Raw genomic sequence first — 26,619 nt, 5'->3', positions numbered from 1 at the left:
TGAGGATGGGGTAACTATCTGTGTGATTAGCTATTTAGAGTGTGTGTGTGTGTGTGTGTTTAAGTTGTGTATTTAAGGCATGATGTCAAAGTCTTAAAAAACTCATACTGACAGATATCATGAAATCCTGGCAATTCTCCTGGAATTATCCCACTCTGTGTATCCTCTCTGATAACCTCCACCAGTCTTCTTGTGAAGAGCCCATCTGGTGAGGTTTAAAGTTGGAAACAGGCCCTTCGGCCCACCGGGACCACACCGACCATCAATCACCCGTACACTAGTTCTATGTTATCCCAATTTCGCATCGTACAAATAGAGGCATTTTACACAGAAGCCCAATTAACCTACGATACCTACCACATCTGCGGGGTGTGGGAGGAAACCAGAGCACAGTGGAGAGAACAGGGCAATAACTCTTCTGACATTCTCGGCATTCATTAGTGTTATATACGGTCGGTGTTCACAAACTATCCTTGTACCCAGCAGCCGTCACGACCGTTACTGATCCCGACAAAGGAATTTCTGGGCCAGGGAGCTGAGAGTTTATAGTACCACTGAGTTTTACAGCCTGGGTGTGTGTCTGTACGTGGTAAGTGTTAATAAAGGGCCTGGTTTATATGCACCGGGTGTGTTTATACAGGCTGTGAATTTCTACAGAGTGGTGTTGATATGGAGCAGGTGTTGTGATGGACAGAGTGTTTATACAGGCAAGAATAAAGGCCTTTTTTTCCCCAGGGTGAAATGTCAAAGACTAGAGGGCATAACTTTAAGGTGAGCAGAGAGGGGCAGAGCTGAAAGGAGATGTGCAGAGCAGTTTTTTTTTACACAGAGGGTGGCGAGTGCCAGGAACCTAGTCAAGTGAGTTTATTGTCATGTGTCCCTGATAGGACAATGAAGAAGGGTTTCGGCCCGAAACGTTGCCTATTTCCTTCACTCCACAGATGCTGCTGCACCCGCTGAGTTTCTCCAACACTTTTGTGTACCTTCGATTGTCCCCCCCATGTTTTGAGAGGTGGGGGACATCCCCCCAAGTTTTTGTGATCCCGATTTTAAAATCTCCGTTTTTAACGCTGGATTGAGCCTCCGAAGCCTCGCGTGTGTGTGAGCGTGCGCAAGCGCGCGTGGCCGCCAAAAAATTGTGTCCCCCGTCCCCTCCATGTTTTGATAGCGAGTTCCGCTCTTGGGCCACACAGTTTAAGAATAAGGAGTAAGCCATTTGGAACGGAGACGAGGAAACACTTTTTCTCACAGAGAGTTGTGAGTCTGTGGGATTCTCTGCCTCCGGGCAGTGGAGGCCGGTTCTCTGGATGCTTTCAAGAGAGAGCTAGATAGGGCTCTTAAAGATAGCGGAGTCAGGGGATATGGGGAGAAGGCAGGAACGGGGTACTGATTGGGGATGATCTGCCACGATCACATTGAATGGCGGTGCTGGCCCGAAGGGCAGAATGGCCTACTCCTGCACCTATTGTCTATTGTACAGGTTAGTAAGTTAATTGGCTTGGTATAAGTGTAAATTGTCCCAAGTGTGTGTAGGATAGTGTTAGTGTGCGGGGATCGCTGGTCGGTGCGGACTCGGTGGGCCGAAGGGCCTGTTTCCATGCTGGATCTTGAAACTAAATTAAAATTTCCAGGCAAGTAATCGCATTACTGATGGATCGAGGCTATGGAGCTGATGCTGGCCAACAGGGATGAGTAATTGTTGGTGAGCGGGGGATATGGTGGGCTGAAGGTTCATTGCTCAGCACTGCACGACCCTATGACTACACTTACAGTCTGAAGAAGGGTCCCGACCCGAAACATCACCCGCCCTTTTACTCCAGAGATGCTGCCTAACCCGCTGAGTTAATCCAGCACTTTGCGTCTATCTTCAGTGTGACTCATGGAGTTCGCGAGGTTAATCTGGCAATTCTTTCTGAGAAATGTCTCTCGATACCATTCTATTTTTGCCCGTACGCTCCGAGGAATTGTGGAATAGTTTTTGAAAATGATTCGGAATTCTCTCTGAGTGCCCGGAATCTGATAGCAGATATATCTCACCCAATAAGGACTCCAGTCTCAGCTAACGACAGAGCCATGGAACAGGCACAGATGTCCTACAGAGCAGTGTGGGAGGATTTGTACAGGGAGCAGGAAATGTGGCTTGGGTCACTTGTGAAGTATTTGTGAGAAAGAGTTTAGGTTTAGTTTAGTTTTGAGATATAGTGTTGGAAGCAGATCCGAAGGCCCACCGAGTCCACGCCGACCAACGATCCTCGTAGACTAACACCATCCTACACACACTAGGAGCAATTTACAAATTTTACTGAAGCCAATTCATCCACAAACATGCACGTCTTTAGAGTGTGGGAGAAAACCGGAGCAGCCGGAGAAATTCCAAGCAGTCATGGGGAGAAAACGTACAAACTCCGTACAGACAGCACCCGTTGTCAGAATCGAACAAGGGTCTCTGGTGCTGTGAGGTGTGAGCAACTCCACCGTGCCACCCCCTTTGAAGAATGTGGGGTTATCCATTTTGGTGGCAAAAACAGGAAAGCAGACTATTATCTAAATGGTGGCCGATTGGGAAAGGGGGAGATGCAGCGAGACCTGGGTGTCATGGTACACCAGTCATTGAAGGTAGGCATGCAGGTGCAGCAGGCAGTAAAGAAAGCGAATGGTATGTTGGCTTTCATTGCAAAAGGATTTGAGTATAGGAGCAGAGAGGTTCTACTGCAGTTGTACAGGGTCTTGGTGAGACCACACCTGGAGTATTGCGTACAATTTTGGTCTCCAAAATCTGAGGAAGGACATTATTGCCATAGAGGGAGTGCAGAGACGGTTCACCAGACTGATTCCTGGGATGTCAGGACTGTCTTATGAAGAAAGACTGGATAGACTTGGTTTATACTCTCTAGAATTTAGAAGATTGAGAGGGGATCTTATAGAAACTTACAAAATTCTTAAGGGGTTGGACAGGCTAGATGCAGGAAGATTGTTCCCGATGTTAGGGAAGTCCAGGACAAGGGGTCACAGCTTTAGGATAAAGGGGAAATCCTTTAAAACCGAGATGAGAAGAACTTTTTTTCACACAGAGAGTGGTGAATCTCTGGAACTTTCTGCCACAGAGGGTAGTTGAGGCTAGTTCATTGGCTATATTTAAGAGGGAGTTAGATGTGACCCTTGTGGCTAAGGGGATCAGGGGGTATGGAGAGAAGGCAGGTACGGGATACTGAGTTGGATGATCAGCCATGATCATATTGAATGGCGGTGCAGGCTCGAAGGGCCGAATGGCCTACTCCTGCACCTAATTTCTATGTTTCTATGTTTCTAAGAAACTGAAGATAAAAAAAGGGCCAGGGAATATGGTCAGTGTGACGTGTTGCACAGGTGACTTGGGGTTGGAGCAAGAGCGTTATAGATTGCCTTAGATATCCCCAGAGAGTTGTGAATCTGTGGAATTCTCTGCCACAGAAGGCAGTGGAGGCCAATTCACCTTTCTATGTTTTCAAGAGAGAGCGCTTTGGGCGAAAGGAATCAAGGGATATGGGGGAGAAAGCAGGAACATGGTGCTGATTCTGAATGATTAGCCATGATCATATTGAATGACGGTGCTGGCTCGAAGGGCCGAATGGCCTACTCCTGCACCTGTTTTCTATGTTTCTATCCAAGTGAGAGAGAGTCCGTGGTTTCAGGAACTGAATCTCAGGGAGAGTCAGCATCTCATGGATAGTACCCCTGGAAGATTTCGCACCTTGGAGTAATGCCCCCGTCCCACTTAGGAAACCTAAACGAAAACCTCTGGAGACTTTGTGCCCTACCCAAGGTTTCTGTGCGGTTCCCGGAGGTTGCAGGTGGTTGCCGGAGGTTGCAAGTAGTGGAAGCAGGTAGGGAGACTGACAAAAACCTCCGGGAACCACACAGAAACCTTGGGTGGGGCGCAAAGTCTCCAGAGGTTTCCGTTCAGGTTTCCTAAGTGGGACAGGGGCATAACAGTCTCAGCAGGAACTCTACCCCAGAGACAGAGAGAGACTCAGCACCATCAAGGAATGAGCCCCAGTTGATTCTACAGCCTTTGTTTACTCCTGCTATTCAGTCACGAAGGATCTTGCATACAAAATATGAGTGGGCAAAACTCGGGAGAGAGATGAATTGTGCTGAAACATGCTTCACTGGGTAAATGCAACAATAAAACTCTTTGATTCCAATTTCTAGCGATCAGGTCCTGTGCCTTTGTGCATTGTAGCTTGACGAGGCTGGGTTCACTGACTCTTGCCCCAAGCTGCCTGGAATCTCTCTGGCTCACTCTGTGCGTCGCTATGTCTTTGTGCTTCAGGCCGAGCTGCTGGAAATATTGAAACCAGCCTTCTTCTGCCTTCTTGCACCCAGCTCCCCCAACACCCCTCTCCAGCCCTTCACCCCCCTCCTGCATCGCCATGTAATACAGAGCAATATAATAGGCTTGTATTCACTGCAGTTTAGAAGGATGAGGGGATATCTTATAGAAACATATAAAATTATAAAAGGACTGGACAAGCTAGATGCAGGATAAATGTTCCCAATGTTGGGCGAGTCCAGAACCAGGGGCCACACAGTCTTAGAATAAAGGGGAGGTCATTTAAGACTGAGGCGAGAAAAAACTTTTTCACCTAGAGAGTTGTGAATTTGTGGAATTCCCTGCCACAGAGGGCAGTGGAGGCCAAATCACTGGATGGATTTAAGAGAGAGTTAGATAGAGCTCTAGGGGCTGGTGGAGTCAAGGGATATGGGGAGAAGGCAGGCATGGGTTATTGATTGGGGACGATCAGCCATGATCACAATGAATGGCGGTGCTGGCTCGAAGGGCCGAATGGCCTCCTCCTGCACCTATGTTTCTATGTGTCTACGTTTCTAACCCGTGCAGCTTTAGTTCTGCAGTGCACGTTTTTCCCGTTATCATGTGTCTCCACACTGTGGATGGCTAGATTGTCTTTCCGCTGACTGGTTAGCATGCGACAGAAGCTTTTCACTGTACCTCGGTAATAACTAAACTAGAGTCAACTAATTGAGAGATACAGCGTGGAAACAGAGCCTTCCACCCAATGATCACCCGTAAACATGTTCCATCCTCCACACATTCGGGAAGCCCATTAACCTACAAACCTGCACATCTTTGGAATGTGGGTGGAAACCTGAGCACCCGGAGAAAAACCCACGCGGTCACAGGGAGAACGTACAAACTCTGTACAGACAGCACCCGTAGTCAGGATCGAACCTAGGTCTCTGACGTTGGTAGACAGCAACTTTACCGTTTGTTAAGGCAACCTACAAAGGTGGCAAAGTGGCGCAGCGGGAGATCTACTGCCTCACAGCACCAGAGATCCAGGTTCGATCCTGACCTCGGGTGCTGTCTGTGTGGAGTTTGCACATTCTCCCTGTGACTGTATGGGTTTCCCCAAAATGCTCCGGTTTCCTCCCACTTTCCAAAGACGTGTGGGCTTGTGGGTTACACGGCCTCTGCAAACTTTCCCTGATGTGTAGGGAGTGGATGAGAAAATGGGATGACAGAACTAGTGTGAATGGGGGACCAATAGTTGGCGAGGACGAGATGGGCCAAAGGGGGCTGTTTCCACACTGTATGCTACACAGCCATATCTGGTGATGAGACTCAGGACACTTTGTGAAAAAGTTTCTCAACCCGAAACATCTCCTGTCCATTCCCTCCACAGATGCTGCCTGACCCGCTGAGTTCCTCCAGCACTTTGTGTTTTGCTCAAGATTCCAGCATCTGCAGCTCCTTGGGTTTTCAAATTCTTCATGATATTAATCAATGTGTAGAATATTACTTGATGTAAGACAAATCAAATGTTAATTCAAGTGAATTTACAGTAAATCAGCATTACCGTTGGGTATTATAGGAGGCAGGATTTTAGAAACATAGAAATAGAGAAAATAGGTTCAGGAGTAGGCCATTCGGCCCTTCGAGCCAGCACAGCCATTCAATCTGATCATCCAAAATCAGTACCCTGTTCCTGCTTTCCCCCCATATCCCTTGATTCCTTTATCACTAACTCTCTCTTGAAAACGTCCAGTGAATTGGCCTCCACTGCCTTCTGTGGCAGAGAATTCCACAGATTCACAACTCTCTAGGTGAAAAGTTTTTTTCCTCATCTCAGTCCCAAATGGGCTACCCCTTATTCTTAAACTGTGTGACCCCTGGTTCTGGACTGCCCCAACATCAGAAACATTTTTTTCCTGCATCTCGCCTGTCCAATCCTTTAAGAATGTTATATGTTTCTATAAGATTGCCTCTCATCCTTCTAAATTCCAAGCCCAGTCGACCCATTCTTCTAGAGGGAAGGGCTTTGAATGATGAGATCTATGAGCTTTGGCGGGGACAGAGGAACGAGGGCTGTGTGGGGCATTTCAAGAATTACCATGGCCTGGACAGATGCTGCAAGTTATGTGTGACTGGAATGTCTAGTCCCACTGATCCCACAGGGACACACATTCCAGGGAATTACAACAAATGCCGATCGCACTTCGCTGCTCCCTTCACCCATCTCCTCTCCGTGTGTTGCGCAGATCTGGGGGAGGCCACTCAGTCAGGGAGTCATAGAGCACAGAACCAGGCCCTTCGGCCCCACCTGCACATGTTGACCAAGATGGCCCATCTACGCTAGTCCCACCTGCCTGTGTTTGGCCTATATCCCTCTTGCCTCTTACTGCTCACTGGTTAGCACGCAACAAAAGCTTTTCACTGTACCTCAGTACACGTGACAATAAACTAGACTAAACTAAACCTCTCCTATCCATGTACCTGTCCAAATGTATTTTAGGATACTGTTTTGTGGGACCAAGAGGCAGCCATTCCTGTCCTCGATCATTATGGTATTCGAGGATTTATGACTTCATGAGTCAAGACTTCATTGGGGCAGCGGTAGAGTTGCTGCTTCACAGCGCCAGAGATCCTGACTAGGGGCACTGCCTGTACGGAGTTTGCACGTTCTCCCCGTGACCACACGGGGTTTTTACTTGGTGCTCCGGTTTCCTCCCACACTCCAAATTAACCGGCAGCTTTGGAGGTTAATTAGCTTCTGTAAATTGTACATTGTCCCTAGTGTGTGGGATAGTGCTAGTGTACGGGGTCGGCACGGACCCGGTGGGCCGAAGGGCCTGTTTCCACGCTGTACCTCTAAAGTCTAACTATCCACGCCCCTACAATCCCCCGATCAATGTTATTTTCTTTAATAGATTTGTTCTTAGTTTTTCTCTCTTCCCAATGCAGTCAGTGAAGCCAGAGAGGGGAACCGTGGGGCTGGGGGTGGGGGTGCAGGGGGAGTGGAGGCGAGCAGGAGGGGTGGAGGGTGGTGGGGTTGGGGGGGGGTGTGCAGGGGGAGTGGGGGTGAGCAGGAGGGTTGAGGGGGAGGGGTTCAGGGGGAGGGGGGTGTGCAGGGGAGGGGGTGGTGAGCTGGAGGAGTGGGGGGGGGGGGGGGTTAAGGGGATCCAGTGGGAGGAGTGTATGGAGGGGAGGGGAGATACAGACAGGGCAGTAAGAAGGCGGTGTGGCCATGTGACATAGGACCAGGGTCTGTGGGTGTTGGTGGGGAGCGGGCAGGGAGAGGATGTGGATTGGAAGACAAGGGGCGTCTTCAGGAAAATAAGTGAAGATCAGAAGATAAGAAGACAAGGAAATTGAAAATGATGAGAGAGGGGGGAATGTGGGGAGGAGGAAGCATCCAAAGAGGACCTGGATGTGATTGGCGCTGTGTAAGGCAGCAACTCTTGTTAAGGGCTTGGACGCGCTAGAGGCAGGAAACATGTTCGCAATGTTGGGGGAGTCCAGAACCAGGGGCCACACACAGTTTAAGAATAAGGAGTAAGCCATTTAGAACGGAGACGAGGAAACACGTTTTCTCACAGAGAGTGGTGAGTCTGTGGAACTCTCTGCCTCAGAGGGTGGTGGAGGCCGGTTCTCTGGATGCTTTCAAGAGGGAGCTAGATAGGGCTCTTAAAGATAGTGGAGTCAGGGGATATGGGGAGGAGGCAGGAACGGGGTACTGATTGGGGATGATCAGCCATGATCACATTGAATGGCGGTGCTGGGTCGAAGGGCCGAATGGCCTACTCCTGCACCTATTGTCTATTATCTATTGTCTATTGTCTGTTGTCTACCGCTCAGTCGTTCTGGAGAGTGTGAGAAGCATAACATGGACCTGGTGTGGATGGGTCGGCATGGTCTCGATGGGCCAAAGTCCCTGTTGGCCTCACTGTAGGACTCTCTGTGCCATTGAAGACAGACAGACACAAAGTGCTGGAGTAACTGAGCAGCTGTGTGTCGGCATCTCTGGAGGACACGGGTGGGTCACTAGCTGCCCCGGGACCCTGAACATGGCCCCCACACACGGGCCCCCCAAAGCACGAGATTCCCTTTCAGCTGTTGACAGCCACAGCAGCAGAACAGCAGCCGTGTCATGCCAACAGAATTCAGACGCCCACCATTGCCCTCGCAATGCTGCTGCTGCTCCAAGCTTGGCTGCCATCCAACATGTAGGAAGGAACTGCAGATGCCGGTTTAAACCGAAGATAGACACAAAAAGCTGGAGTAACTCAGCGGGACAGGCAGCATCTCTGGAGCGAATGAGCTGGTGACGTTTCGGGTCGAGACCCTTCTTCAGACTCCAGGCTCCAGAGATGCTGTCTGTCCTGCTGAGTTACTCCAGCTTTTTGTGTCTATCTTTGACCGGCACCCAAACTCTTCCCAACAGAAGTCTGAAGAAGGGTTTCGGCCCGAAACGTTGCCTTTTTCCTTCGCTCCATAGATGCTGCTGCACCCTCTGAGTTTCTCCATCTTTTTTGTGTATCTTCTTCCCAACAGAATCTCTCCACAGGCAGCACCTCTGCCCTGAAGGAGGCCTTCTTGTGCAGAGGTGATAGAGTCCTCCACCCCCTCGCTCTCCCTCTCACTCTCCCTGCCTCAGCCGCTGGTACTTTCCCTCCATGTATTTCACTCAATCATCCCGCTGTTTATCAGTTTATTTATTCATGTGTGTATATATTTATATTATGCTATATGGACACACTGATCTGTTTTGTAGTCAATGCCTACTATGTTCTGTGTGCTGAAGCAAAGCAAGAATTTCATTGTCCTATACAGGGACACATGACAATAAACTCACTTGAACTTGAACTTGAACTTGAACTTGGACCTTTCACTCAAGCCCCCCCCCCCCTCCTCTACCCATCGCCTTGGAATAAGTAGGGTGGAATACACAGTTTAGTTTAGTTGTGTTGCGTTTAATTTATTGTTACGTGTCCCGAGATACAGACAGTCAAAAGCCTTGTCTCTGCTGAAAACCACTATCTTTTTCCCAGGAGAGACACAGAGTGCAGGAGTAACTCAAGGGGTCAGGCAGCATCTCTGGAGAAAGGGGCAGCATGGTGGCACAGCAGTAGAGTTGCTGCCTCACAGCACCAGGGACCTGCGTTGGATCCTGACCAAGGGGTGCGGAGTTTGTACGTTCTCCCCTGTGACCGCGTGGGTTTCCACCAGGTGCTCCGGTTTCATCCCACGCTCCAAATACCAACAGGGTTTGTAGGTTCACAAAAAAGCTGGAGAAACTCAGCGGGTGCAGCAGCATTTATGGAGCGAAGGAAATGCTGCTGCACCCGCTGAGTTTCTCCAGCTTTTTTGTGTACCTTCGATTCTCCAGCATCTGCAATTCCTTCTTAAACACAGGGTTTGTAGGTCCATTGGCTTCGGTAAAAAGTATACATTGTCCCAGTGTGTAGGGTCGCGCTAGTGTGCCGGGATTGCTGGTCGGCACCGATTCTGCACTGTATCTCTAAGCGAAACTTAAAAAAAATACAGCTGACGTTTCAGGTTGAGACCCTTCTTGACCCGCTGAGTTACTCCAGCACTTTGTTTAAAAAAATAAAAATAAACCAGCATCTGCAGTTCCTCTCGTCTGAAGAAGGGTCTCGACCCGAAACGTCATCAATTCCTTCTCTCCAGAGATGCTGCCTCACCCGCTGAGTTGCTCCAGCTTTTTGTGTCTATCTTCGGTTTAGTCCCGCATTTTGTGTCTTTTATTTTTGTAAAGCAGCATCTGCAGTTCCTTATCTCCACCTTATAGAGGGAGCTTTACACTCTGTATCTAACCTGTGATGTACCCAGCTCTGGGAGTGTCAGGGCAGGGGGGGGGGGGGGGGGGGGGGGGGGGGGGTCACTCTGCATTGATTACATCTGTAGTGATGCATTCAAAAGAGAGTTAGATATAGCTCTTAGGGCTAACGGAATCAAGGGATATGGGGAGAAAGCAGGAACAATAGACAACAGGTGCAGGAGCAGGCCATTCGGCCTTTCGAGCCAGCACGGCCATTCAATGTGATCAGCCCCAATCAGTACCCCGTTCCTGCCTTCTCCCCATATCCCCTTAGTCCACTATCTTTAAGAGCCCTATCTAGCTCTCTCTTGAAAGCATCCAGAGAACCTGCCTCCACCGCCCTCTGAGGCAGAGAATTCCACAGACTCACCACTCTCTGTGAGAAAAGTGTTTCCTCGTCTCCGTTCTAAATGGCTTACCCCTTATTCTTAAACTGTGTGTGGCCCCCGGTTCTGGACTCCCCCAACATCGGGAACATGTTTCCTGCCTCTAGCGTGTCCAAACCCTTACTGATCGGGGTCCAGACTCTGGATGATCTGTCGTGATCACATTGAATGGCGGTGCTGGCTCGAAGAGCCGACTGTCCTGAACCTATTTTCTATGTTTCTATGTATTTAAAAGGGTCTTCGGCCTGGAAGAGGGTGAAGAGCGGGGACAGTGGGAGCTGTATCTGTATCTCTGTATGTGCTTCGATATTCTGTATCTAACCAGTGCTGATCGAACAGGACAAAGTGGGTTTTACTGTGTGACTAAACGCGTGGGTTGGTTCCTTCCCCAGCGAGTGTGTAATGAGACCCAGTGCCTGACACATGATATCTCTGCATTAATATCTCCCACTCTCAGTGAGAAAAAAAAAATCTCTCATATTATCCTTTAATTATCAGTAAATTCACAGAGTGTGAGCGTTGATGCTGAGAGTTTGTGGTGGATCTTGTTCTGGGCTCGCCAGTGTTAATGTGCGGTGGGAGGCGGTGGCTAATTATAATAGGGCTGGGGATAGGGCACAGTTGCCATGTGTGTGTGAGTGAGTCTGTGGATTGTCCGCTCCTGAAATAGTTATGCACAGTAAATGAATGTGCCGGCGATTGGTGGAGGAGTGAGTGAGAGAGACGGGCTGTGGGGGCTGCTGAGAGAGAGAGAGAGAAGGAGAGAGAGGGACAGGGAGGGAAGGAGAGAGTGGGAGGGAAGGAGAGAGTGGGAAGGAGAGAGGGACAGGGAGGGAGAGGAAGAGAGAGACAGGGAGAGAGAGAGAGGGGAGGGGGTGGGGGGAGAGAGGGAGGCTCCCTGCAGCTGTCTGGAGCGGGCGGCACTGGTACAGCCCCTCGGACACCCAGAGGGAGTCTACATCGGTGTCCTTGACCAGCGGACGGTGAGTGAACGGGGCTTGGAGGGGAGGGGGGGGGGGAGAGGAGGAGGAGGGGGAAAGGAAGAGAGGGGGAAGGAGAGGGGGAGGGAGAGGAGGAGGAGAGGGGGGGAGAGGGGAGCGGAGGGCGGAAGGAGAGGGGGGAAAGGGAGATAAGAGGAGGGAGAGAGAGGAGGGAGTCACCAGCCTGTCCACCTGTAGCCCAGTAAGGTTGCTGACAGTGGGAGAGGGGGAGAGGGAGGGAGGAGAGAGGGGGGGAGAGGATGAGAGATGGAGGGGAGGAGAGAGGAGAAGGATGGGGGAGAGGAGGAGAGGAGAGGTGGGGTGGAGGGGAGGATGGGGAGAGGAGAGGGGTTAGGAAGTATAAGGAGCCACTAGCCATACACCTGTGCTCTAGGAAGGTTGTTTGTGGTGGGAGGGGGGGTCCTTCGGACGGGGGGGGGGGGAGCGTGGTGGTCTTGGGTGAAGGTAGAACTACCCCCCCCCCCCCCCCCTCTGTGGCTTGCATCCCCCCCCCCCCCCACCCCTCCCATGCCCTCTCTCCATCTTCCACCGAGACCCCTCCGGTTCCTGGGTTGGACTACCAACCTCCCTACACCCCCACCCCTCCCTTTACACCAACCCACCCCCCCCCCCCCCCCAAACCACCACCACCACACCCCCCCCCCCCTCCCCCCTTTCACCCCGGCCCAATTCAAACCCACCCCCTTGCTGCGTTAATGGGGGTCTGGTCCTTGGGGGGGTAGGGGTGGTGAAGGGTTGGTTGGCAAAGTGGGGAGGGTGATATTCAGGTGGCTTACAATTGGCACTGGGGAAGGAGGAGGCGGAGGTTGGGGTATCCAGGGGGGTGAGGGCTGAATGGCCAGATGGATGGTGTTGCCACTGTGGGAGGCTGTGGGTTCGATGCTCAATGAGGGGAGGGGTCAAGAGTGTGTTGTTGTGGTGTGTCCCAGATAGAACAATGACATTCTTGCTTGCAGCAGCTTAACAGAGGGAGAGGGGAGGGGGAGGGGGTGGGGGTGGGTGGGTGGGGAGATGGCTGGATGGCGTTGCATTTAGTAGGGGGGGGGGGGGGGCAGACGGGAGATGGGTGGAGGTGGAGGAAAAGGAGACCCTTCTCAACTGATGGTAGGCTGGGGTGGAGGTGAAGGGTTTGGGAGTTCGAGAGAGCGTTGGGGATTTATGCTGCCTGCACCACCAGCAAATGGTCAGACCCCCTCCTATCTACATGGAGGGTGTTGGATAATGTGAGATTCCCCCTGCACATAACTGTGGTGGGGAACAGATAGAAGAAGTCTAGGTTCTTGCTAACAGAGGAGAAAAGGAATAGGTGACGTTTCGGGTCAAAACCCTTCATCAGACCAGAAACGTCACCCATTCCTTCTCTCCACAGATGCTGCCTGTCCCGCTGAGTTACTCCAGCATTTTGTGTCTATCTTCGGTGTAAACCAGCACCTGCAGTTCCTTCCTACACATAGGATTGTTGACAGTCAAGGCACACTTGGACATATTAGGTCACCTACATTCAGTCCTGGTTGTATAATGTGTGGGGGGGGGGGGGGGGGAGGAGGAGACCTCATTAAATCAGTCCATCCAGGACCAGCGTTAACTTGTCACAGTCAACACAAGATGTCTCCCAGCATCCGAGGCCAGGAATTAGATTATTCTCCCAGCACTTGTTACATTTATTTATAGATCCAGCGAGCAAAGTTATTTTAACCTCTCAATTCCTGATTCATCAGACATTTTCTCGGGAACAGGTGGCCTTTCATCGCTTAGGTTCTGCTTGTTCGGGGGTGTCCGAGAGGTCCCATCCCACTGGGCAGAAGCGTGGACAGATGGAGCCCAGTGTAGGGGGAAGGAGTCCTCAGCATGGATCTTGGCCTAGAGCGAGCGAAGCCCCCCACTCCCCCTCCCCCCTCCCCCCTCACCATTGCCCACCATACTGCACCAACGTCCCACCAAAGAGGGGATCCAAATTCAAGATCATGTCTCTGTGGCACTGACACAGTCCATGGGACCATGCAGTCTGTCCATTCACCCAAATACCCCAAAAGGTTGACAGTCCCTTTGCCTGCGCAGTTGCTGAGGGATATAAGAAGCATAAGATAGACAAAAAGTGCTGGAGTAACTCAGCGGGACAGACAGCATGTTTAAGAAGGAACTGCAGATGCCGGAAAATCGAAGGTACACAAAAGTGCTGGAGAAACTCAGCAGGGACGGGCAGTTTCTCTGGAGAGAAGGTCTTTACTCCGAATCCGACCTCTCTGTCCTGGGCCTCCTCCATGGCCAGAGTGAGGACCACTGGAAATTGGAGGAGCAGCACCTCATATTCCGCTTAGGCAGTCTGCACCCCAGTGGCATGAACATTGACTTCTCCAATTTCCGGTAGCCCTTATTGTCTCCTCCCTTTCCCAGCTCTCCCTCAACCCACTGTCTCCGCCTCTTCCTTTCTTCTTCCCCCCCCCCCCCACCCTCACATCAGCCTGAAGAAGGGTCTCGACCCGAAACTTTGCCTATTTCCTTCGCTCCATAGATGCTGTCTCACCCGCTGAGTTTCTCCAGCACTTTTGACTACCTTCAATTTTCCAGCATCTGCAGTTCCTTCTTAAACATGCTGCCTGTCCCGTTGAGTTACTCCAGCACTCAGGTTTCCTAAGTGGGACAGGGGCATAAGTTCACAAGACTTGTGACCTAACGAGGGTTAGGCAGCAACATTCAGAGCTACTGTGGACCTCTGGAGAGAGCTGTTCAACCATGGGGGTTGCATCTAACCAGAGCCCTCGCTATAGGGGTAGATGATCATGGGCCGATGGTTCTGGTTCCGCAGGTGGGCAGCACGGTGGCGCAGCGGTAGAGTCGCTGCCCTACAGCGCCAGAGACCCTGGTTCGAACCTGACCTCAAGTGCTATCTGTGCGGAGTTTGCACGTTCTCCCTGTGACCTGCCTGGGCTTTCAATCCGGTTTCCTCCCACATTTTCAAAGACGTGCAGGTTTGTAGGTTAATTGGGTTTGATGCAGAAAAATGGTGAAATGTCTCTAGTGTGTAGGATAGTGTTAACTTACGGGGATCGCTGGTCAGCATGGACTCGGTGGGCCGAAGGGCCTGTTTCCACGTTGTTAGCCTAAAGTAAAGTGTTGGACCTGAGTCCTGACATGTTGGCAGTGGTGGATCTCCATTTTCCTTGACCCTCCCATCCCATCGTGACCATCTACACCTCCATATCTCCAACACATCCATCTCCTTCTCCCTTCCCTCCTCATCTCCCGTTCCCCCTTTACACCGAGCTGTACAGGGCTCTGGTGAGACCACATCTGGAGTATTGTGTACAGTTTTGGTCTCCTAATTTGAGGAAGGACATCCCTGTGATTGAGGCAGTGCAGCGTAGGTTCACAAGATTGATCCCTGGGATGGTGGGACTGTCATATGAGGAAAGATTGAAAAGACTAGGCTTGTATTCACTGGAGTTTAGAAGGATGAGGGGGAAATCTTATAGAAACATATCAAATTATAAAACATATAAAGGACTGGACAAGCTAGGTGCAGGAAAATTGTTCCCAATGTTGGGCGAGTCCAGAACCAGGGGCCACAGTCTTGGAATGAAGGGGAGGTCATTTAAGACTGAGGTGAGAAAAAACTTTTCTACCCAGAGAGTTGTGAATTTATGGAATTCCCTGCCACAGAGGGCAGTGGAGGCCAAGTCACTGGAAGGGTTTGTGAGAGAGTTAGATAGAGCTCTAGGGGCTAGTGGAGTCAAGGGATATGGGGAGAAGGCAGGCACGGGCTATTGTGTTTAAGAAGGAACTGCAGATGCTGGAAAATCGAAGGTACACAAAAATGCTGGAGAAACTCAGCGGGTGCAGCAGCATCTATGGAGCGAAGGAAATAGGCAACCTATTCCTCAGACACGGGTTATTGATTGGGGATGATCAGCCATGATCACAATGAATGGCGGTGCTGGATCGAAGGGCCGAATGGCCTCCTCCTGCACCTATGTTCTATGTTTCTATGACTGCCTCCACACCTTCCCTTCCCTCTTTTTCTTTCTTTCTTTCTTTCCTCCCTCCCTCCCTCCTCTCTCCTCCCCACCCACCTTCTCTCCATCTCCTTCCATCACTGCCTCCTACGTCCCATGTTGGCGAGATCCCTTTGTGAAGCTTTGACTTGGCACTGACATTGGAATGAATGCTGAATAGCTGGTGGGAAGGAGGAGAAAGGGGACCACTGTGTACGCTGGCCGTTAAATACAAGGGCTTCCTCCATGTTTAGGGTGACTGCCGCCGGCTGTTAACCCTTTCACTGCCGCGGTTCCTCAAGTTCCAGTGGAACAAGAGCCCATCGTAGGGTGTCGGAAGGAACTGCAGGTGCTGGTTCACACCGAAGATAGACACAAATTGCCGGAGTAACTCAACGGGTCAGGCAGCATTTCCGGAGAGAAGGATTGGATGATGAGTTTGAGTATAGGAGCAGGGAGGTTCTACTGCAGTTGTACAGGGTCTTGGTGAGACCACACCTGGAGTATTGCGTACAGTTTTGGTCTCCAAATCTGAGGAAAGACATTCTTGCCATAGAGGGAGTACAGAGAAGGTTCACCAGACTGATTCCTGGGATGGCAGGACTTTCATATGAAGAAAGACTGGATAGACTCGGCTTGTACACGCTAGAATTTAGAAGATTGAGGGGGGATCTTATAGAAACTTACAAAATTCTTAAGGGGTTGGACAGGCTAGATGCAGGAAGATTGTTCCCGATGTTGGGGAAGTCCAGAACTAGGGGGTCACAGTTTAAGGATAAGGGGGAAATCTTTTAGGACCGAGATGAGAAAATCATTTTTCACACAGAGAGTGGTGAATCTGTGGAATTCTCTGCCACAGAAGGTAGTTGAGGCCACAGTTCATTGGCTATATTTAAGAGGGAGTTAGATGTGGCCCTTGTGGCTAAAGGGATCAGAGGGTATGGAGAGAAGGCAGGTACAGGATACTGAGTTGGATGATCAGCCATGATCATATTGAATGGCGGTGCAGGCTCGAAGGGCCGAATGGCCTACTCCTGCACCTATTTTCTATGTTTCTATGGAAGGAACTGCAGGTGCTGGTTCACACCGAAGATAGACGCAAATTGCTGGAGTAACTCAACGGGTCAGGCAGCAGAGAGAAGAAAGAATGGATGATGTTTTGGGTCGAGGCACTGCTTCAGACTGAGTCAGGGGAGGGGGAGGCTGGAGATACGTGGAAGGCTAAGGTGTGAAAAGGACAGATCAAAGAAGGATCAAGGAAATGTAGAATGATTCAGTGTGAGCTGAGGGGAAGGTGACAACGAGGCCTACAATCAGTAAAATGAATGAGAGGGGCAGTGAGACTAGTCGGAGAACTAGGGAGGGGGAGGTATGGAGAGAGAGGGAGAGCAAGGGCTACTTGAAGTTGGAGAAATCAATATTAATTGAACCCGCTGGGGTGTAAGCTGCCCAAGCGAAATACGAGGTGCTGCTCCTCCAATTTGCGCTGGGCCTCACTCTGACAGTGGAGGAGGCCCAGGACAGAAAGGTCAGTGTAGGAATGGGAGGGGACATTGTAGGGACTGACTGGAGCCATTGTCAATGCTCCAGAAGGCGCTGGCATTTTCAGTCTGTCCCATGCAGGGGGTGGGCCCTGATCCTCTTCTGACCCTTCGTCTCAAAGGCCAGTTTGCTGAGTTACTGCATTGTCCTGTCCGCTGCCTTTTGGTTTTGGGCCAAATCAAGAGTTAAAGGAGACTTCAGTGACGTGGTGCTCGGGAATGCTGCCCTTTCATCCCGGGAGAAGTTGGAATAAAAGATGAGGGCAGCCCAAATTATGTCTCTGGCAACAGTTAAAGGCATGGGCCTAGTTAAAGTTAAGCTTGACTCTATCACAGGCAGGTGGGACCAGTGTAGTTGGGGCATGTTGGTCAGATGGGCATAAGTTCATAAGTGATAGGAGAAGAATTTGAGGAAGGACATCCTTGTGATTGAGGCAGTGCAGCGTAGATTCACGAGATTGATCCCAGGGATGGTGACTGCCAATCACCACCCCCCCCCTCCGGACACTTATTATTTTTTTATTCAAATCGTTTGCTATGTCGCTCTTCAAGTGAGATGCTAAATGCATTTCGTTGTCTCTGTACTGTACACTGACAATGACAATTAAAATTGAATCTGAATCTGAATCTGAATCATATGAGGAAAGATTGAAAAGACTAGGCTTGTCTTCACTGGAGTTTAGAAGGATGAGGGGGGATCTTATAGAAACATATAAAATTATAAAAGGACTGGACAAGCTAGATGCAGGAAAAATGTTCCCAATGTTGGGCGAGTCCAGAACCAGGGGCCACAGTCTTGGAATAAAGGGGAGGTCATTTAAGACTGAGGGGAGAAAAAACGTTTTCACCAAGAGAGTTGTGAATTTGTGGAATTCCCTGCCACAGAGGGCAGTGGAAGTCAAATCACTGGATGGATTTAAGAGAGAGTTAGATAGAGCTCTAGGGGCTAGTGGAGTCAAGGGATATGGGGAGAAGGCAAGCACGGGTTATTGATACGGGACGATCAGCCGTGATCGCAATGAATGGTGGTACTGGCTCAAAGGGCCGAATGGCCTCCTCCTGCATATTTTCTATGTTTCTAATTGGGCCATTCAGCCCATCTAGTCTACTCCACCATTCAATCATGGCTGATCTATCACTCCCTCCTAACCCCCTTCTCCCCATAAACCTTGACACCCGGACTAATCAAGAATCTATCTATCTTTTTAGTTTAGTGTAGAGATACAGCGTGGAAATAGGTGATTGGTGGTCGGCACGGATTCGGTGGGCCGAAGGGCCTGTTTCCACGCTGTATCTCTAAACTAAACTAAAGACATTCTTCCCCATAAGGAAATTCATGACTGCGGTTGGCGCAAGGACAGGGAGGGGAAGATAGGTAGTGATTCCACAGAATGGCGGATGCTGGCTCGAAGGGCTGAATGGCCTACTCCTGCACCTATTGTCTATTGTCTATTGATTGGCATGTACCAACCAACTGGGGATGGCATGGTGGAGGGACCAGGGGAAGGAGCATGTTGGTTTAATGAAAGCAACATAGTGCGATGGACAAAGGGATAAGGTCTGGCGTAATGGAGTGAGATACTCACAAGCTATCTGATATCTCTGGTCAATATCCTTTTCCATCTATGCTATATAGAGCTCTTAGGGCTAACGGAATCAAGGGATATGGGGAGAAAGCAGGAACAGGGTACTGATTTTGGATAATCGGCCATGATCATATTGAATGGCGGTGCTGGCTCGAAGGGCCGAATGGCCTACTCGTGCACCTATTTTTCTCTGTTTCTGGCACGTGAACCTACGCTGCACTGCCTCAATCACAAGGATGTCCCTCCTCAAATTAGGAGACCAAAACTGTACGCAATACTCCAGATGTGGTCTCACCAGAGCCCTATACAACTGCAGAAGAACCTATATGGAAATCCTCTTGTTTTGTATGCTATCCAGTCAGATCAGTTCCACCCGCTGCACCGCCCTTGAATTAGCCACACATTGCGATCAGACACACACACACACTTGTCGAGGGGGAGCTGTACCGTGGTGAGAGACGGTGCGGTGGGTGGTGGGGGAGGGGGGGGGGTGTTGGGGGTGGGGGGGCAGGGTTCAGATTACGGCTGGGTTTGGGAGCGGTGTGGCTCACTGCTGATGGCGAGACCTCTACCTCTATTTCAGGGTGACAGCAGCAATGTCTGTGGCATCGGACCGGCCCCGCAGTGGCCTCAGCCTCGGCTCCAGTGTCGGCACCATCGCCTCCCTCGCTAACCCGCTGGGGTCAAAGGTTAGAAAGCTCCACACCCCTCCCCCCCCCCTCGCTCGCCAAACCTCCCCCACCCCCCCCCCCCCCCCACCCTTCCCAGCCCATCCTGGCTCTCCCGTTCCCTCCTTCAGACACCCATGGAATGGGCTGGGGTGATTCGGCCCACCTGCCATTCTGCAACCCAAGGCCGGCACGGTGACACAGCGGTAGAGTCGATGCCTCACAGCGCTAGAGACCTGGGTTCGATCCTAGCCACGGGTGCTGTCTGTACGGAGTTTGTACATTCTCACCGTGACCCTCGTGGGTTTTCTCCAGGTGCTCCGGTTTCCTCCCGCACTCCAGAGCCGTGCAGGTTTCTGGGTTAATTGGCTTTGGTCAAACTGTAAATTGTCCCTAGTGTGTGTAGGATGGTGCTAGTGTGCGGGGTGATCGCTGGTCGGAGCGGACTCGGGGCCTGTTTCCAGGCTGTATCACGAAGCAGTTCCTTCCTACACATGCTAATATGTATCCAAGTTCTTATTTATGGCGATGCTTGTACTTAACTGTATACAAAAAATATGTTCACTGTCCCTCGGTACACGTGACAAATAAAGTGCCAGCCAACTTGGTCTTTGAGTCCGTGGGGTGACAGATGCCCCATTTTCAGTGGGTCGATTCTATGAGTGACTCTGACATCTCGCTGTGTTTGCCCAGCCCCTCCGACCACTGAGGAAGGTGCACAACTTCGGCAAGAGGGAGCAGGCGATCAAACGGGACCCCAACTCTGCCACCGTGATGCGGGGCTGGTTGCACAAACAGGTAAAAGGGGGGTGGGTGGAGGGGGGGGGGGGGGGGGGGTGGGGGTGGGGGTGGGGGTGGGGAGTGGGGGGGGGGTGGGGGATGGGGGTGGGGGGGGTGGGTGGGGGGGGGGGGATGGGTGGGGGGTGGGGAGTGGGGGATGGGGGTGGGGATGGGGGGGTGGGTGGGGGAGGGTGGGGGGGGGGGGGGGGGGGGTGGGGGGGGGGGGGGGGGGGTGGGGGGAGTGGGGGGGGGGGGGGGGGGGGAGGAGGGGGGGGGGGGGGGGGTGGGAGGGGGGGGGGTGGGGGGGATGGGTGGAGGGGTGGGTAGATAGGGGGTGGGGTGGGTGGAGGGGGGAGGGTGGGTGGGGGAGTGGGGGATGGGGGGGATGGGGGGGGGGTGGGGTGGGGGTGGGGGGGGGGTGGGGGAGTGGGTAGGGAGGGGGACTGACGGAGGGGGGAATAGTGGGGGATGGGTGGGGAGGGTGGGTAGATAGGAGGGGGGGTGGGTGGGAGTGGGAAGAGGGTGGGTGTGGAGGGGGATGGGGAGGGAGGAGAGGGGTGAGTGGGGGGAGTGGGTGGGGAGGGTGGGTAGATAGGGGAGGGGGGAGGTGGGTAGGTGCTATACCAGGGGAGGGTGGGGTAGATAGTGGGGGGGGTGGGGGGAAGGGGGGGGAGGGTGGTGGGTGGGGGACAGCAGAGGGACTGGATTTCTGGGGAATAGGGAGCAAAGGGTGAAGAAGAAGCACAGAATGACTGAGGGAGTAACCTGGGGTGGGACAGGCAGCATCTCTGGAGAGAAGGAAGCTATGGTTGACGTTTCGGGGAACTCCAGACCCTTCTTCAGAAGTAGACACAAAATGGTACTGTGGGAGGGGGGGGGGGGGGGGGGGGGGGGGGGGGGGTGTGAGAGGGACGAGCAGAGGGGAGAATGGCAGAGATGCAGAGCTGACGTCTCCATACCCAGGGTGCAAACCCAGCTCCCTACACCTGGTGTCCCCGAGACTGGAGAGGAATGGATGACCACCCCCTTGCTAGGGATGGTTTGTGGTCAATGGTGGAGTTTCCTGTCCATTTCAGATATGGAGCAGGGGCTCCCTCTTGTGGAGAATTACTCCATCTGCAGCCTTGCTCAGAGGTTGTGGGTCAGGGGCAGAGGAGGGGATGCATGGAACACTGCTCAGAGCATTCCTGCCTTCTCCCCATATCCCCTGACTCCGCTATTTTTAAGAGCCCTGTCTAGCTCTCTCTTGAAAGTATCCAGAGAACCGGCCTCCATCGCCCTCTGAGGCAGAGAATTCCACAGACTCCCCACTCTCTGTGAGAAAAAGTGTTTCCTCGTCTCCGTTCTAAATGGCTTACTCCTTATTCTTAAACTGTGTGGCCCCTGGTTCTGGACTCCCCCAACATCGGGAACATGTTTCCTGCCTCTAGCGTGTCCAAACCCTTAACAATCTTATATCTTTCAATGAGATTTCCTCTCATCCTTCCAAACTCCAGTGTGTACAAGCCCAGCTGCTCCATTCTCTCAGCATATGACAGTCCCGCCATTCCGGGAATTAACCTTGTAAACCTACGCTGCACTCCCTCAATAGCAAGAATGTCCTTCCTCAAATTAGGGGGCCAATTTAGTAGACCAAATTAGGGGACCAATCAAATTAGTAACCCCGGGAAAGGGCTCGGGCATAGTGCTTGTCCGTGCCTCGGCCATGGGAGAATCAGCTCGCTGTCAGCTTGTGCTGGGAGTGTTGTACTCACTGCTGGGATGGTGAGGTCCCTCTGCAATTCCGCTGAGCTGATGGCTTCTCTCTACCTTTCAGGACAGCTCTGGGCTGAAGCTGTGGAAACGAAGATGGTTCGTCCTGTCTGACTTCTGTCTCTTCTACTACCGAGGTAAGGGACCCTGGAGACCACTCCCCCTCGAGCTGTTCCTCCCCGGCCAGGCTCAGATGCCTCTCCTCTGGTTCTGAGGAGCGGAATGTTCTGCTGCTAATTGGTTTCACCGGGGCTGGCCAGTGCTCTGCAGAGGTCCCTCCACCCTGGATCAATGCTGGAGGGCCGAGCCTTCTGGAGACCAGGATCTGTGGCCCCACGCTCACCACACGCACAATACAATACAATACAATACAATTTATTTGTCACTTGAACCTCATAGAGGCTCAAGTGAAATGTTGTTTCTGCAGTCATACATACAAGAAAAAAAAGACCCAAGACACAACACAATTTACACAGACATCCCTCACAGCCCATCTCCACCTCGCTGTGATGGAAGGCAAAAAAAACGTATCCCTCCCCTGCACTTCCCTCTCCCCCCGATGTCAGAGTCAAAGTCAGAGCCCCCGGCGGGCGATAACAATTGTCCCGCGGCCATTAACGCCGCGCCGGGTGATGCAAGGCCGCGCTCCGGGTCTTGTTGTTGGAGCCCCGGGCGGGCGCTGGCAAAGTCCCGCAGCCGTTGAAGCCACGCCGGGCGATGATGTCAGGCCCCGCTCCAGGTCATCCTCGACCCCGCTACTCGGGCGGGAGAAGTCGCCGTTGCAGAAGCCCCGAAAAGCGGTCTCCCAGCAGGGACCCGCGGGCTCCCGGTGTCACTGTCCGCCAGACCTGCGGTAAGCCTCCGAATCTCGGAGGGTCGGGTCACAGCAGCACGCCACCACCCGCTCCTCCCGCTCCGGACTCGGCCAGCTCCGTGATGGTGAGTAGGTCCGCAGCTCCGTGACTGGAGCCCCAGGACGTTCCTGCTGAAGGCCGCTCCACGTTGCAGCCCCAACGACAACGGAGACCCGACAGGGAAAGGTCGGGTTCTCCGTGCAGGGGAAAAATTTTAAAAGTTTCCCCCCCCGCCCCCCGCACACACACACACTACACACGCTCACCACACACACCCACCACACACACACACACGCTCACCACACACACACACGCTCACCACACACACATGCAACATGCACAAATACACGCTCATCACACACGACCACAACACGCACACGCACAGTGCACGAACACTCAGAGCGCACACCCTTGCACACTCACTGCATACACATACACTCACTGCATGCACACACTCACCGCATGCACACTCTCGCTGCATGCATACAAGCACACTCACGGTTCACATGGAGGTATGTGCAAACAGACATGTACACACATGTTGCTCGCATGATCAACTTGGGGTGATTTGAGATAAATCAGGGAGTCCACCCCAGGGAGGGTGGTCATCCTCCGGGGAATGTACGCTGGGGAGATGGAGTGGCAGTGAGAGTGGGAAGCAAGGGGCGGGAGGGTATGGGGGGGTGAGAGGGGGACGAGCGGAAGGGAGAAGGGCAGAGATGGCCCCCATCCATTACCTAAAACCACCGTTGCCGCGGGAGCAGGGAAAGCCTGGGATGCAGAGATAGTGATTCCATGATCCTTGTTCTCCACAGACAGTCGGGAAGAACGGATCCTGGGGAGCATTCCAATGCCGAGTTACAACATCTCAGCGATCGACCCACAAGATCGGAAGAACCGGAAATTTGCTTTCAAGGCACAGTCCAGATGGGAACTTGTTTTGAATTTGGGAATGTGGGATGTCAACGTTGCGGTGTGTTGGGTGGTTGGGCTGGAGATTGACCATGTCCCTGTCCATCTCACTCCCCACCTTCCCGGGACCTCTTTCCATGAACCACAATAACCGGGGCTACCACCAAGCACTCCTTCCCATTTCGTGCGGTCCTGATCCAACAAGCTCATCCCTGCCCATCAACCCATCATCTCCAGCCATCTCAACCCAACCCTCCAACCAGGGTCCATTGCAGAGACTGGCAGCTGCCCAGATCTTCCTGCTCTGATCTAGTGCAGTTGGAACTCCCAACATGGACACAAAGTACTGGAGCATCTCAGCGGGACAGGCAGCATCTCTGGAGAACATGGATAGTTGACGTTTTGCGTCATGACCCTACTTCAGATTGAAGCCCTCTCAGTCTGAAGGCGGGTCTCGACCCAAGACATCAACTATTCCTTCTCTCCAGAGATGCTGCCTGTCCCGCCGAGTTACTCCAGCATTTTGCACCTATTTTCAGTGTAAACAAGCATCTGCAGTTCCTTCCTACACTTGTTTGAGCTCTTGCATTTGAGACTTCTCTCTTGTTTCTCTTCCTCCCATTGTACAAAACACTACTGGACCTGACCCTATCCTGTTCATTCTGAATCTCACTGGATCAAACTCGGTTCCATTCATCCCCATCATGTGGAATCCCTCAGTTCCATTCACTCCCCTTGTTGTTCCACTCCCCAGATGGATAAAACCACAAGTGAAACACAAATTGCTGGAGGAACTCAGCGGGTCAGATGCTTCGGGTCGGGACCTTCAGTCTGATGAAGGGTACCGACTCGAAATCTCATCTGTCTATTCCCTCCACAGATGCTGCCTGACCCGCTGAGTTACTCCAGCACTTTGTGTTTTGATCAAGATTCCAGCACCTCCAGATCAAACCCCACCTCACTCATTCCTAATTTATAAAATCGCTCTGGATAAAATGCATTCCCACTCACTCCCAGTTTCCGGAATCGCTGCTCCCCATTGCTAAGAATCCCCCCCAAAACTCTCCCATTCCCATTTAGTTCCTTGTCCTCTGGAGCTGGAGTCTTGATCCTTTGTAGTTTAGTTTAGAGATACAGTACGGAAACAGGCCCTTCGGCCCACCGAGTCCGTACCAACCAGTGATCCCTGTACACTTACACTATCCTACACACGCTGGGGACAATTTACAGAAGCCAATTAACATACAAACCTGTACGTCTTTGGAGTGTGGGAGGAAACCGGAGCACTCGGAGAAAACCCACGCGGTCACAGGTACAGGCTTGTAAGTGAATTGTAAGGGGATCTCATGGAAACATATAAGATTGTTAAGGGCTTGGACACACTAGAGGTAGGAAACATATTCCCGATGTTGGGGGAGTTCAGAACCAGGGGCCACACAGTTTAAGAAAAAGGAGTAAGCCATTTAGAACAGAGACGAGGAAACACTTGTTCTCACAGAGAGTGGTGAGTCTGTGGAATTCTCTGCCTCAGAGGGCGGTGGAGAGAGCTAGATAGGGCTCTTAAAAATAACGGAGTCAGGGGATATGGGGAGAAGGCAGGAACGGGGTACTGATTGGGAATGATCAGCCATGATCACATTGAAGGGCCAAATGGCCTACTCCTGCACTTATTGTCTATTGTCTATTGAATTATGTTTGGTTAAAAAAATCTCAATTTTGTACAAGATAGATCGAGTGTACGGGGATCGCTGGTTGGCAAGGACTCGGTGGGCCTAAGGACCTGTTTCCGCACTGTATCTCTAAACTAAACAGAGGGGAGGGGAAGCTGTTCCCGAGAAGCTTGATAGCAGAGGTGCTCAGCTGCAGGGAGGCTATGGGGAGAAGGCAGGAGAATAGGGTTAGGAGAGAGAGATAGATCAACCATGACTGAATGGCGGAGTAGACTTGATGGGCCGAATGGCCTAATTCTGCTCCAATCACTTATGAATTTATGACGAGGACATAGGTTTAAGGTGAGGAGGGAAAAGGTTTAATAGGAAGCTGAAGGGAACTGTTTTTTAGACCAAGGTGCGGGGTAAATGGAACCAGCTGCCGGAGGAGGTAGTTGAGGCAGGTACTAGCACACCGTTGATGAAGCATGTAGACTTGTGAATTTCTGTGAGTTCCCGAGAGTCTGACTGACGTAACCTCTCCCCACCCCCAGGCTGAGCACCCGGGAATGAGGACGTACTGCTTCAGCGCTGACACTCAGGACGACATGAATGGATGGATCAGGGCCATGGGCCAGTCGGCACGCGTGGAGACTGACTTCACCGGGTAAGGAGGAGGGTCTGAAGAAGGGTCTCGACCCATTACTGATATCCAGGGATGCTGCCTCCAGCATTTGGTGTCTATCTAAGGAGGAGGTCACTTCAGCGTTTCCCCTCAGCTCCACACACACCCCATACTGCAGTGGGACAGAATGCCAACAGACCAGACCCCATCCTATTCATCCCCACGGTGTAGAGACTAGACTGTAGACAATAGGTGCAGGAGTAGGCCATTCGGCCCTTCGAGCCAGCACCGTCATTCAATGTGATTATGGCTGATCATCCCCAATCAGTACCCCGTTCCTGCCTTCTCCCCATATATCCTGACTCCGCTATTTTTAAGAGCGAGAGCTAGATAGTAGCTCTCTCTTGAAAGCATCCCGAGAACCTGCCTCCACCACCCTCTGGGGCAGAGAATTCCACAGACTCACCACTCTCTGTGAGAAAAAGTGTTTCCTCGTCTCCGTTCTAAATGGCTTACTCCTTATTCTTAAACTGTGTGTGGCCCCTGGTTCTGGACTCCCCCAACATCGGGAACATGTTTCCTGCCTCTAGCGTGTCCAAGCCCTTAACAATCTTATATGTTTCAATGAGATGCCCTCTCATCCTTCTAACTCCAGAGTGTACAAGCCCAGCCGCTCCATTCTCTCAGCATATAACAGTCCCGCCATCCTGGGAATTAACTTTGTAAACCTATGCTGCACTCCCTCAATAGCA

General features: G+C 51.9%; 1 protein-coding gene across 2 annotated transcripts in view; it reads left to right on the top strand.

The window, feature by feature from the left end:
• The first annotated feature begins 11,386 nt into the window (after positions 1–11,386).
• The window catches only part of LOC129713837 (pleckstrin homology domain-containing family A member 4-like), a 52,567-nt gene continuing 37,334 nt past the window's right edge, over positions 11,387–26,619 (top strand). For both annotated transcript variants that reach the window (XM_055663167.1, XM_055663168.1), the window contains exons 1-6: positions 11,387–11,490; positions 19,211–19,316; positions 19,989–20,093; positions 21,892–21,964; positions 23,497–23,597; positions 25,797–25,909. In XM_055663167.1, coding sequence (XP_055519142.1) covers positions 19,224–19,316; positions 19,989–20,093; positions 21,892–21,964; positions 23,497–23,597; positions 25,797–25,909 — 485 coding nt within the window. In that variant the 5' untranslated portion in view covers positions 11,387–11,490; positions 19,211–19,223. The remainder of the gene's footprint in view (positions 11,491–19,210; positions 19,317–19,988; positions 20,094–21,891; positions 21,965–23,496; positions 23,598–25,796; positions 25,910–26,619) is intronic.

Source organism: Leucoraja erinacea, chromosome 37 (assembly GCF_028641065.1).
Source record: "Leucoraja erinacea ecotype New England chromosome 37, Leri_hhj_1, whole genome shotgun sequence".
Lineage (NCBI taxonomy): Eukaryota > Metazoa > Chordata > Chondrichthyes > Rajiformes > Rajidae > Leucoraja > Leucoraja erinaceus.
This window is presented reverse-complemented; position numbering and strand designations above follow the sequence as displayed.